Source organism: Schistocerca gregaria, chromosome 4, assembly GCF_023897955.1.
Source record: "Schistocerca gregaria isolate iqSchGreg1 chromosome 4, iqSchGreg1.2, whole genome shotgun sequence".
Taxonomy (NCBI): domain Eukaryota; kingdom Metazoa; phylum Arthropoda; class Insecta; order Orthoptera; family Acrididae; genus Schistocerca; species Schistocerca gregaria.
In genome coordinates this window covers 672,875,129-672,887,459 of record NC_064923.1, presented here as the reverse complement: position 1 = coordinate 672,887,459, position 12,331 = coordinate 672,875,129, and the positions used below count along the sequence as shown (strand labels likewise).

General features: G+C 44.2%; 1 protein-coding gene across 1 annotated transcript in view; it reads left to right on the top strand.

Moving 5' to 3' along the window:
* Positions 1-11,378, top strand: part of LOC126267861 (uncharacterized) — a 63,210-nt gene extending 51,832 nt beyond the window's left edge. The window contains exons 5-6 of the mRNA XM_049973171.1: positions 10,997-11,039; positions 11,127-11,378. Of these exons, the coding sequence (XP_049829128.1) occupies positions 10,997-11,039; positions 11,127-11,378 (295 nt within the window). The remainder of the gene's footprint in view (positions 1-10,996; positions 11,040-11,126) is intronic.
* Positions 11,379-12,331: the final 953 nt, after the last annotated feature.

Below are 12,331 nucleotides of genomic sequence, written 5' to 3'. Positions count from 1 at the left end.
ATCAGTTGTAGAATTTTGGAACACGTATTATGTTCGAGTATAATGACTTTTCTGGAGACTAGAAATCTACTCTCTAGGAATCAGCATGGGTTTCGAATAAGACGGTCGTGTGAAACCCAGCTCGCGCTATTCGTCCACGAGACTCAGAGGTCCATAGACACGGATTCACAGGTAGATGCAGTGTTTCTTGACTTCCGCAAGGCGTTCGATACAGTTCCCCACAGTCGTTTAATGAACAAAGTAAGACCAATTGTGTGATTGGATCGAAGAGTTCCTAGATAACTTAACGCAGCATGTCATTCTCAATGGAGAGAAGTCTTCCGAAGTAAGAGCGATTTCAGGTGTGTGACCGGGGAGTGTCGTAGGACCGCAGATAATCACAATATACATAAATAACCTTGTGGACGACATCGGAACTTCACTGAGGGTTTTTGTGGATGATGCTGTGGTACATCGGGAGGTTGTAACAATGGAAAATTGTTCTAAAATGTTGGAGGATCTGCAGCGAATTGACGCATAATGCAAGGAATGGCAATTTAATCTCAATGTAGACAACTGTAATGTGCTGCAAATACATAGAAAGAAAGATCCATCATTTAGCTACAATATAACAGGTCACCAACTGGAAGCAGTTAATTCCTTAAATTATCTGGGAGAACGCATTAGCAGTGTTTAAAATGGAATGATCATATAAAGTTGTTCATCGGTAAAGCAGATGCCAGTCTCAGATTCATTGGAAGAATCCTAAGGAAATGCAATCCGAAAACAAAGGAAGTAGGTTACAGTACGCTTGTTCGCCCACTGCTTGAATACTGCTCAGCAGTGTGGGATCCGTACCAGATAGGGTTGATAGAAGAGATAGAGAAGATCCAACGGAGAGCAGCGCGCTTAGTTACAGGATCATTTAGTAATCGCGAAAGCGTTACGGAGATGATAGATAAACTCCAGTGGAGGAAACTGCAGGAGAGACGCTCAGTAGCTCGGTACGGGCTTTTGTTAAAGATTCGAGAATAAACCTGCACCGAGGAGTCAAGCAGTATATTGCTCCCTCCTACCTGTATCTCCTTACACCATTGTCGACTGCTGGTGGTGTCACTCCTGTCTACATAACGGCAGGAAACTATCAATAGTTTCTTGCCGTTATGTAGACATGAGTGACACCACCAGCAGTCGACGAATGGTGTAAACGCCCAGAAGATGACTCCCATGTCGGATTGAAACCGGCTGGCGGCATTATAGCACTAATAAATGCGATGAATACTGTTCTTGAATTATTGGTTCATGACCGGAAACTCTACTTTTCGGTCAAATAGCTCCTCAGTTGGCCGCACAACGGCTGAGTGCGACCCGCTTGCCAACAGCGCTCGATGCTGGATGCTCACCAATCCAAATGCTAGCCAATTCCAAGAGCGCTTAACTTCACTCATCTGACGGTAATCGGTGTCACCGCTACGGCCAGGCCGTTGGCGAATTAAGAAATTAGAATTTTCTTATTGCATATTAATATCTCAAAGCAAAATTCATAATCGATGTTCCTTCCATAGATTGTATGGTAAATCTACACTCCTGCGATGTAGCAAAATTTTCGTTCAAGGTTTTCAAGCTTGACACTAGTTGCTCGACAAACAATACTTACAGTGCGATACATGGGGCCCTTTTAACGTATCTAAAGTGTTCTGTTGCCAGTCACTGTTAGAAAAGTCTTTTATAAAATTTGTTTCTTCTAGTTATTTTTTATTATATATACAGGATGGTCCATTGATCGTGACCGGACCAAATATCTCACAAAATAAGCGTCAAACGAAAAAACTAACAGGATGGTCCATTGATCGTGACCGGGCCAAATATCTCACAAAATAAGCGGCAAACGAAAAAACTACAAATAACGGAACTTGTCTAGCTTGAAGGGGGAAACCAGATGGCGCTATGTTTGGCCCGCTAGATGGCACTACCATAGGACAAACGGATATCAACTGCGCTTCTTTAAATAGGAATCCCCATTTTTATTACATATTAGTGTAGTACGTAAAGAAATATGAATGTTTTAGTTGGACCACTGTTTTCGCTTTGTGGTAGATGGCACTGTAATAGTCACAAACATATGACACACAATTTTAGACGAACAGTAGGTTTTTTAAATTAAAATACAGAACGTAAGTACGTCTGAACCTTTTATTTGCGTTGTTCCAATGTGATACATGTACCTTTGTGTACTTATCATTTCTGAGAAACCCTGTAAATACCACATTAATGCAATAAATGTTCAAAATGATGTCTGTCAACCTCAATGCATTTGGCAATACGTGTAACGACATTCCTCTCAACAGCGAGTAGTTCGCCTTCCGTAATGTTCGCACGTACATTGACAATGCGCTGACGCATGTTGTCAGGATTACGATTACGATAGCAAATATCCTTCAACTTTCCCCACAGAAAGAAATCCGGGGACGTCAGATAGGGTGAACGTGTGGGCCATGGTATGGTGCTTCGACCACCAATACACCCGTCATGAAATATGCTATTCAATACCGCTTCAACCGCACGCGAGCTATGTGCCATACATCCATCATGTTGGAAGTACATCGCCATTCTCTCACCCAGCGAAACATCTTGTAGTAACATCGGCAGAACATACGTAGGAAAACAGCATACATTGCACCATTTATATTGCCATCGATAAAATAGGGTCCAATTATCCTTCCTCCCACTATGCCGCACCATACATTAAACCGCCAAGGTCGCTGATGTTCCACTTGTCGCAGCCATCGTGGATTTTCCGTTGCCCAATAGTGCATATTATGCCGGTTTACGCTATCGTTGTTGGTGAATGACGCTTTCTCGCTGAATATAGCGCGTGCAAAAAATCTGTCATCGTCCCGTAATTTCTCTATGTGCCCAGTGGCAGAACTGTACACGACGTTCACAATCGTCGCCATGCAATTCCTGGTGCGTAGAAATATGGTACGGGTGCAATCGATGTTGATGTAGCATTCTCAACACCGACGTTTTTGAGATTCGCGATTCTCGTGCAGTTTGTCTGCTACTAATTTGTGGATTAGCCGCCACAGCATCTAAAACACCTACTTAGGCATCATCATTTGTTGCAGGTCGCGGTTGACGTTTCACACGAGGCTGAACACTCTGTTTCCTTAAATAACATAACTATCCGGCGAACGGTCCTGACTCCTGGATGATGTCGTTCAGGATACCGAGCAGCATACACAGCACATGCCCGTTGGGCATTTTGATCACAATAGCCACACATCAACATGATATCAACCTTTTCCACAATTGGTATACGGTCCATGTTAACACGGGTGATGTATCACGAAGCAAATACCGTCCGCGCTGGCGGAATGTTACGTGATACTACGTACTTATACATTTGTGACTATTACAGCGCCATCTATCACAAAGCGAAAAAAGTGGTCCAAATAAAACATTCATATTTCTTAACGTACTAAACGAATATGTAATAAAAATGGGGGTTCCTATTTTTAAAAAACGCAGTTGATATCCGTTTGACCTATGGCAGCGCCATCTAGTGGGCGAACCATAACGCTCACTATCAATGGACCACCCTGTATATACAGACTGAAGCGACGAAGAAAAATGTGTACCATGGCCAGGATTCGAATCCGTGTTTCCTGCTCACTAGGCAATGCTGTTTCAGTTTACGGGGAATACCAGGTGCTGAGGTTTGATTGGGTATTTCGATTGAGGTGGGATACTCGCTAGGATAGTTCGTGCAGCTGAACGAAGCCACTCTACTGGGATGGGATAGTGGTTAGTGCATCTCCTTAATGAGCAGGAGACAGAGGTTCGATTCTCGGCCTTGGTACAAATTTTCATTCGTCTCTTCAGCCTGCAGATGTAGGTGATAGATGTTTGTGACTTGAAAACATCTCTTGAACCTTACAGTTTCTTTTTCTTCTTTATGCACAGTGTATGCGTTTCCTCTGTCCTAGTATTTTGACAATTAAGTCGCTTTTCATTTCCAGATATTTTACTCCCTTCGTGGAGCAACGCTCGTAGGATAATCAAGTCCTCATGGGACCTTTCTGTGTGTCATAAAAACAACGCAAACAGTAAAATAAATACTGAGAAGACATATAAGCACTAAATCCGCTGCCATAAAAAGAGATCGCAGGGCAAGCAGATTAATTTCCGATGATAGTTGACGTCACCGTGCAACCACCAAGGTCAGTGTCAAAGCTTTCTCTCCAAAAAACCATGACCTTGACGTCCTGTTCTGTACCGATCATTCTTTTTCGTTGTCCGTCTGTGAGAATGTCACCATTTTAAATACATTATGGAACGTTTCGACCTCCAGTTTCGTCAAGTGTGAATGGTCTTCATGATTCGAACCCCTCTGTATGTCACCAAAGCTGACGTATTAATCATGAGAAGATTCAGGAACTTTGTTGATATTTGAAAGTTTATATTCCGTTTATCTATCTGTCTCAGTCATACGTTCCTTTTTTTTACCATATGTTTTCATCATACTCGATTATTTTCAGATGTGTGTAATTGCATAAGCAACACGTTGTAAGGTTGCGCTTCATAACGGAGGAAGGCAAAAGAAAAACCAAGAAACGTTCATAGCCGGCCGTGGTGACCGAGCGGTTCTAGGTGCTCAGTCCGGAACCGCTCGACTGCTACGGTCGCAGGTTCGAATCCTGCCTCAGGCATGGATGTGTGTGAAGTCCTTAGGTTAGTTAGGTTTAAGTAGTTCTAAGTTCTAGGGGACTGTTGACCACAGATGTTACGTCCCATAGTGCTGAGAGCCATTTTGAACGAAACATTCATAGGATTTGTTGATCTAGAATAAGCGTTCTGTAATGTAAAACTGTGGAAGATGCTCGAAATTCTGAGAAAAATATAAGTAAGGGGAAGACAAAACATATAGGTACATATGACCAAGGAACATTGCATCGGTCTTCTTAATAATACAGGCACTGCAATACAGTATCGAAAATTTATTAAATCACCACAAATTGAGTACATGAGCTGACATAGTTTTATTTTTATCCCACAAGCACTTGTATGTTGTGCTAAGAAAACTGTTTTTCTGATTAACGCTTTCCTGTGTAACGTACGTCACAATTGTGGAAACTCATTGATAGATATACAGGGGGTGGAAAAAAATAAGGAAACGTTAGGAACACAACACTTTACCTGCCTAATACGGCATGGGAAACCCGCTGGCATTCAAAAGAGCTTCCAGTCGTCTCGGAATTGGTAAATATAAGTCCTGCGTGGTTTTCGAGGGAATTTTATACCATTCTTCTTGCAACATAATAGCAAGTTCTGATAATAATTATGGAGGTGGATAGTCATTGAGGTCTGCAGTGACTTTTGCAGCTGTCGTCCTCTTAAATTTTTTCTCTTCAATGACCGTTTGTCACGATCGCTCAACATACAAACTATCGTACGCGTTGTGTTTCTCATCAGGGGATGTAAATCTTCCGTTAAAATGAATAGTCGAGGTCACAACAATATTTGTGTATTTACCGGTTTCGGTTTATGTAAAACCACGAGGAGCCGCTAGCACTAGCCATAGGGGGCCGAAAATTCTAAAGATCGGCTTTACCTCAGCCGAAACGGTAAATAAACAAATATTGTTGTGATCTCCACTGATCATATTAACTTAAATATAGCAACAGGTCGCTGCTTTCCATAAATTCTTCTACATGCTGCCTCTTGAAGCGCCAAACACGTTAGTTCCCGTGGTTACAGAAGCACCACCATACGAGCACCATTAATTTTATTGGATTAGAATTCACTTACCTTCAACATAATGCACTCACATCTACACAGACCACTCCTCTGTTCACGACTGACACGTGTAACATATTTGGGGCAACACATAAGTGCCGTTCATGCGGCACTCCCTGCAGGCTTGCCTAAAATCTGCAATTATATTCAAGCTTGCTTTTCTCTCGCTGTTTCCATATTTCGTCCAATGCCTGTATATTGTAATAAAATCTCTTTTTCGCTAAACACACATAGCGAAACATCAACGTAAGTGACGTTCGATGCCTTGTCAAGTCGGACGTCAGTCAAAATTTGTGTCAAACGCGTAAGATACAATCTATATTTGACAAAAACGTAAAACAGACCCACAAACTTTCAAATAAATTCACAAACTAGATGATTTCGACAAACTCTTTGATCGTGTACATGGGCCTTCAAGGTCAGATGTCACTCAAAATTTCTGTCAAACACAGTCTATGTCTGATAAAAACGTAAAACACATCCACAAACTGCCAAATAAATTAAAAAACTAGTGAAGTTCGACACATTGTTTGATCGTTTACATGGCCCTTCACGGTGAGAAGCAACCGGCACGTGTGGTTAGAGAATATTTACGATGTAGTAAATCATGGGGTTATTGGTAGCATAGGTAGGGGAAAAAGACACTAATGAAAGTGTAACAGAAAAACTGGGAGCCGCCGCCTTTTTTTCGCACGTAATTAGTAATTAGAGTGATAAGCCACTGGGCAATTTATATCCTTGTAAAATATAAGTTTCATTTTATAAGTAGGCCTATCCAGAAATAGTTGATTGTGCAACATCTGCTCTTTTATGAAACCAAAGCCACTACTTTTGGTACAAGTATAGTTTACATGCACAAGCATACAAAATCTATATTTAATTATAGTTGTTATTTTGTACTTAATGGAAATTCTTTCGCAATGATGAAAGGCAAGCGATTGCTATTATTATCGATGGGTGCGAAAATGGTTTCTAAATTACAGGCACATGTTTTATACACCGAAGAGCCAAAGAAGCTGGAACACAGGCCTAATATCGCCTAGGGCTTCGGCGAGCACGCAGAAGTGCCGCAACAAGACGTGGCGTGGACTCCACTAATGTCTGAAGTAGTTCTGAAAGGAATTGATACCATGAATCCTGCAGGGATGTCCGTAAATCTGTAAGAGTACGAAGGGATGGAGATCTCTTCTGAGCAGCAAGTTGCAAGGCATCCCAGATATGATAAATAATGTTCATATCAATGGAGTCCAGTAAGCAGCTCAAGTGTTTAAACTCTGAGGAATGTTCCTGGAGACACTCTGTAGCAGTTATGGACGTATGCGGTGTCGCATTGTCCCGTTGGAATTGTCCAATTCTGTCGGAATTCACAATGGGCATGAATGGATGCAGGTGATGAGACAGGATGGTTAGTAGATACGTGTTACCTGTGAGAGTCGTATCTAGACGTATCAGGAGCCCCATATCACTCACATTGCACACGCCCCACCCCTTTACAGAGTCTCCACCAGAGTCCCTTGCTGACCTACAGTGTCCATGGATTCATGACGTATTCTCTGTAGGCGTAATCGTCCGTCCGCTCGATACAGTTTCAAACGAGAGTCGTCCCACCAGGAAATATTTTCCCAGTCGTCAACAGTACAGTGTCGGTATTGATGCGTCCAGGCGAAAGGTAAACCTTTGTGTTGTGCATCATCAAGAGTACACGACTGGGCCTTCGGCTCCGAAAGCCCATATTGATGATGATTCGTTGAGTGGTTCGCACGCTGACACTTGTTGATGGCCCAGTATTGGAATCTGCAGCAATTTGCGGAAGGGTTGCACTTCTGTCACGTTGAACGATTCTCTTCAGTCGTAGATGGTCCCGTTCTTGCAAGATCATTTTCCGGCCGCAGTGATGTCGGAGATTTGGTGTTTTACAGGATTCCTAATATTCACGGTACACTCGGCAAATGGTAGTACTGGAAAGTCCCCACTTCATCGTTACCTCGGAAATGCTGTATCCCACCTAACAACTGCTCGATACACTTGTTGTCTTATATAGGCGTCGCCGACAGCAGCGCTGTACTCTGGCTGTTTAGATATCCCTGTATTGTGTATGCAGGCCTATACCAGTTTCTTAAGCACTTCAGTGTACAATACCATGCAGAATGAATTTAAAGATTTAGCTGAGAATGAATGAGCAAAAAAATTACATCGATCGGCAAACAGAACTCATCGTTCTGGTACATCTACATCTACATCTACATCGAAAGGCACTTTGTGCCAAATTTACAGACCTGTAGCACGTGGAAGGATTGACAGTACGAATAATAAAATTCCTGAAGTCGCACACATTACTCCATATTCAGTTGAAACAGATTTTAATGTAACTCAATGAAGAGTATGGATAGTTCATATATTACTGGAAAGTATGTTGGTTAAGTCAAGGGGCATGCATGCAGCGACTTCTCGACTTAAAACTCGCTATTCTTGAATTTATGATGAAGAAAGGAGTGCAGGAGTGTAGATTTCGCGTTACAACTGGACTTGATTGCACACTGCCACTGTAACACACTGCAAAGTAACTTCTTTCTGCTTAGATGGCGATACGTTTGAAAAGAAAATCACGTTGTAGAAGGGACACATTTTGACCAAGTCCAGTTACGTAAGCTCACTGGCGTTAAGTAAAATGCGAGGTTTGAAGAATTCACGGTGTCCTTGAAAGAAGTGCGAGAATAATTTTACAAAGATTTTGAGCACATAGTGAACCATACACCTTTTTTATAAATGCTGGAGGGCAGCAATCAGTCGTCCTTCTTTTTTTGGTTTTATTACTTAAATCCAGATTTCGGGCCAGCCGGAGTTGCCGAGTGGTTCTACAGCCTGGAACCGCGCGACCTCTACGGTCGCAGGTTCGAATCCCGCCTCGGGCATGGATGTGTGTGATGTCCTTAGGTTAGTTAGGTTTAAGTAGTACCTAGCCAAAATCTGTTTGTAAGCATCACTGTGTATGTGCAAATGTAACTGATTGACCTGAGAGGTACTTACAGTTTCAATGACAAATCTTTTTAAGTTAGAGCTCTCAAAGATGTCTACATTGCTTTCCACAGGTAGAGTTTCCAAGTCTCCGTACTGAGGCAGCAAAAGTGCAGAAACACTTCGCTCAAACAAATTTATGTGAAAGACATTTTAACAATTATGAAACTACGTGTCACGATTATGTGGGAGCTTGATGGCGAAACTATGTGAAATTTTTTGCGACTGTCTGTAAGCTGACGGATTGTGCCAGATACGAAACATACACTACTGGCCATTAAAATTGCTGCACCAAGAAGAAATGCAGGTTATAAACAGTTATACATTGGACAAATATATTATACTAAAACTGATACGTGATTACATTTTCACGCAATTTGGAAACGTAGATCCTGAGAAATCAGTACCCACAACAACCACCTCTGGCCGTAATAATGGCCTTGATACGCCTGGGCATTGAGTCAAACAGAGCTTGGATGGCGTGTACAGGTACAGCTCCCCATGCAGCTTCAACACGATACCACATTTCATCAAGAGTAGTGACTGGTGTATTGTGACGAGCCAGTTGCTTGGCTACCATTGACCAGAAGTTTTCAGTTGGTGAGAGAGCTGGAGAATGTGTTGGCCACTGCATCAGTCGAACATTTTCTGTATCCAGAAAGGCCCGTACAGGACCTGCAACATGCGGTAGTGCATTATACTGCTGAAATGTAGGGTTTCGCAATGATCGAATGAAGGGTAGAGCCACGGGTCGTAACACATCTGAAATTTAACGTCCACTGTTCAAAGTGCCGACAATGCGATCAAGAGGTGACCGAGACGTGTAACCAAAGGCACCCCATACCATGACGCCATGTGATACGCCAGTATGGCGATGACGAATACACGCTTCCAATGTGCGTTCACCGCGATGTCGCCAAACACGGATGTGACCATCATGATGCTGTAATTAGAACTTGGATTCAACCGAAGAAATGACGTTTTGCCATTCGTCGTTGAGTACACCATCTTGTCTGTGATGCAGTTAAGGGTAACCGCAGCCATAGTCCTCGAGCTGATAGTCCATGCTGCTGCATATGTCGTCGAACTGTTCGTGCAGATGGTTGTTGTCTTGCAAACATCCCCATCTGTTGACTCAGGGATCGAGACGTGGCTGCACGATCAGTTACAACCATGCGGATAAGATGCCCGTCATCTCGACTGCTAGTGATACGAGGCCGTTGGGATCCAGCACGGCGTTCCGTATTAACCTCCTGAACCCACCGATTCCATATTCTGCTAACAGACATTGGATGTCGACCAACGCGAGAAGTAGTGTCGCGATACGATAAACCGCAATCGCGATATGCTACAATCCGACCTTTATCAAAGTCGGAAACGTGATGGTACGCATTTCTCCTCCTTACACGAGGCATCACAACAACGTTTCATCAGGCAACGCCTGTCAACTCCTGTTTGTGTGTGAGAAATCGGTTGGAAACTTCCCTCATGTCAGCATGATGTAGGTGTCGCCACCAGCGCCAACCTTGTGTGAATGCTCTGAAAAGCTAATCATTTACATATCATAGCATCTTCTTCCTGTCGGTTAAATTTCGCGTCTGTAGCACGTCATCTTCGTGGTGTATCAATTTTAGTGGCCAGTAGTGTATTTGGTCTTCATCACGACAAAACGAATTATATAACACTGAAAACTTGTTTAGTTTGTGGTCTATGTTGTTGAGAAATGTGAAATACGTATAAGATCAAGCTGCATACCGTGCGAGTGCACTTCCATTTAAATGCAGCGTGTTCGCAGTTTGCCGTATTCACGGTGCTCTGGTGGCGGTGTGGGAAATGTGAAGCAAGACTGAGCACTTTGGTATTCATGTCGGGCACGGCCCGCGAGCAGAAATCTTGGCTGCCTCTTGATTAAGGCTTCTCGGAGAACTACCGTTCAAATGGCTCAAATGGCTCTGAGCACTATGGGACTTAACACCTGAAGTCATTAGTCCCCTAGAACTTAGAACTACCTAAACCTAACTAACCTAAGCATACCACACACATCCACGCCCGAGGCAGGATTCTTACCTGCGACCGTAGCGGACGCGTAGTTTCAGACTGAAGTGCCTAGAACCACTCGGCCATACCGGCCGGCGAAAACTACCGTAGTCCGCGCTAGCTCGCAACAGCGTACGGTAGTTTTATGACTACCGCCTCTTTCCAGGCCGCAGTCCCTGCGCAGCCGGAGGCGCCTGGCGCGCATGCTGGCGGCGCAGCTGGCGCTGTTCGCGGGCTGCTGGCTGCCGCACGCGGCGGCGGCGGCAGTGGCGGCGGCGCAGCTGGGGGCTCCGGGGGTGGCGGCGGGGGCGGCGCGTCGGCTGCTGCTGCTGGGCCACGCGCACTCGGCGGCGGCGCCGCTGCTCTACTGGGCGCTCAACCGGCGCGCGCTCGCCTGCGGCCACTGGGCGCCCCGGCTGCGCGCCGGCAGAACACAGCAGCCGCCGCCGCCCTCCTCCACCAACGAGGCCGCGCTCGGGCCCTTCCACCCGCGCTTCATCACGCCCAGGCCACAGCCGCGCTGCGAGACCTCTCACTTCCTGCGATAGCCGCGGGAGCGTGGGCTGCTCGACGAGGACGCTTCCCAATGCTGGGGAAGCTGGGACATATCTCAAAGTAGCGTTCCTCTCGTCTGTGAGAACATTCTTTCAATCCATTCACACTCAGCGACCTCAGTTCAGCAAAGTTGGGAATAGTTGAGGTCACTGCAGACTTCTCTGGCTGCCACCAGCTGACGATAAATTTACTGGATTACTACTGGACGAGGATATCTCGGAGGATTTTCACTGACTGAGGATGATGACATATAACAGGTGTTTATAACTAAACTGCAGCTACTCACGGAGATCCAGTGTTGGCTGTAACTATCCCATGGCAGCGAAACGTTTTAGACATTATTATGCGATAATGCGGAGCCGAATTACACAGCAAACAAGTAGTTTTTGGCCACCAGGTACAAATCTGGCGCTGCGAATACAAGAATGACTATTTCAACATGTTATGGATTACGACCGGGGTGTGGGCAAGGAAGGTCGAACAAGAGGGAAAGACGTAATGTAAAGTTTGCTGTTAACCACGTCTTACACGATGTGTTCAGTACGAACATCAGACATGTCAACGAGTTGCTACACCCAACCAGACTTGTACCTGATGGCTACAACTGGAGCTGTTTTTTCCTAGCGTACATCCATTCCAGATTAATGCATTAGTGTACCTACCAAGTTCCGCTGCCATACGATAATTACAACCCACACTCAACATCTACATCTGCATCTACATCTATATCTACATGGGTACTCAGCAAATCACATTTAAGTACCTGGCACATCTGTAAGTAAATGCAATTTAATCATGACCATCCGGTACGTCAATGTAGTCTCACCTATCTCCCTTTCTCAACTTCCCAGCGATGAATACTTACAGTAATTTCCACCCTCAAGCAGAATACCTACTTCCCTTTATTTGCAATCAGGAAAAATCCTTTTTCATATTAGGTAAATTA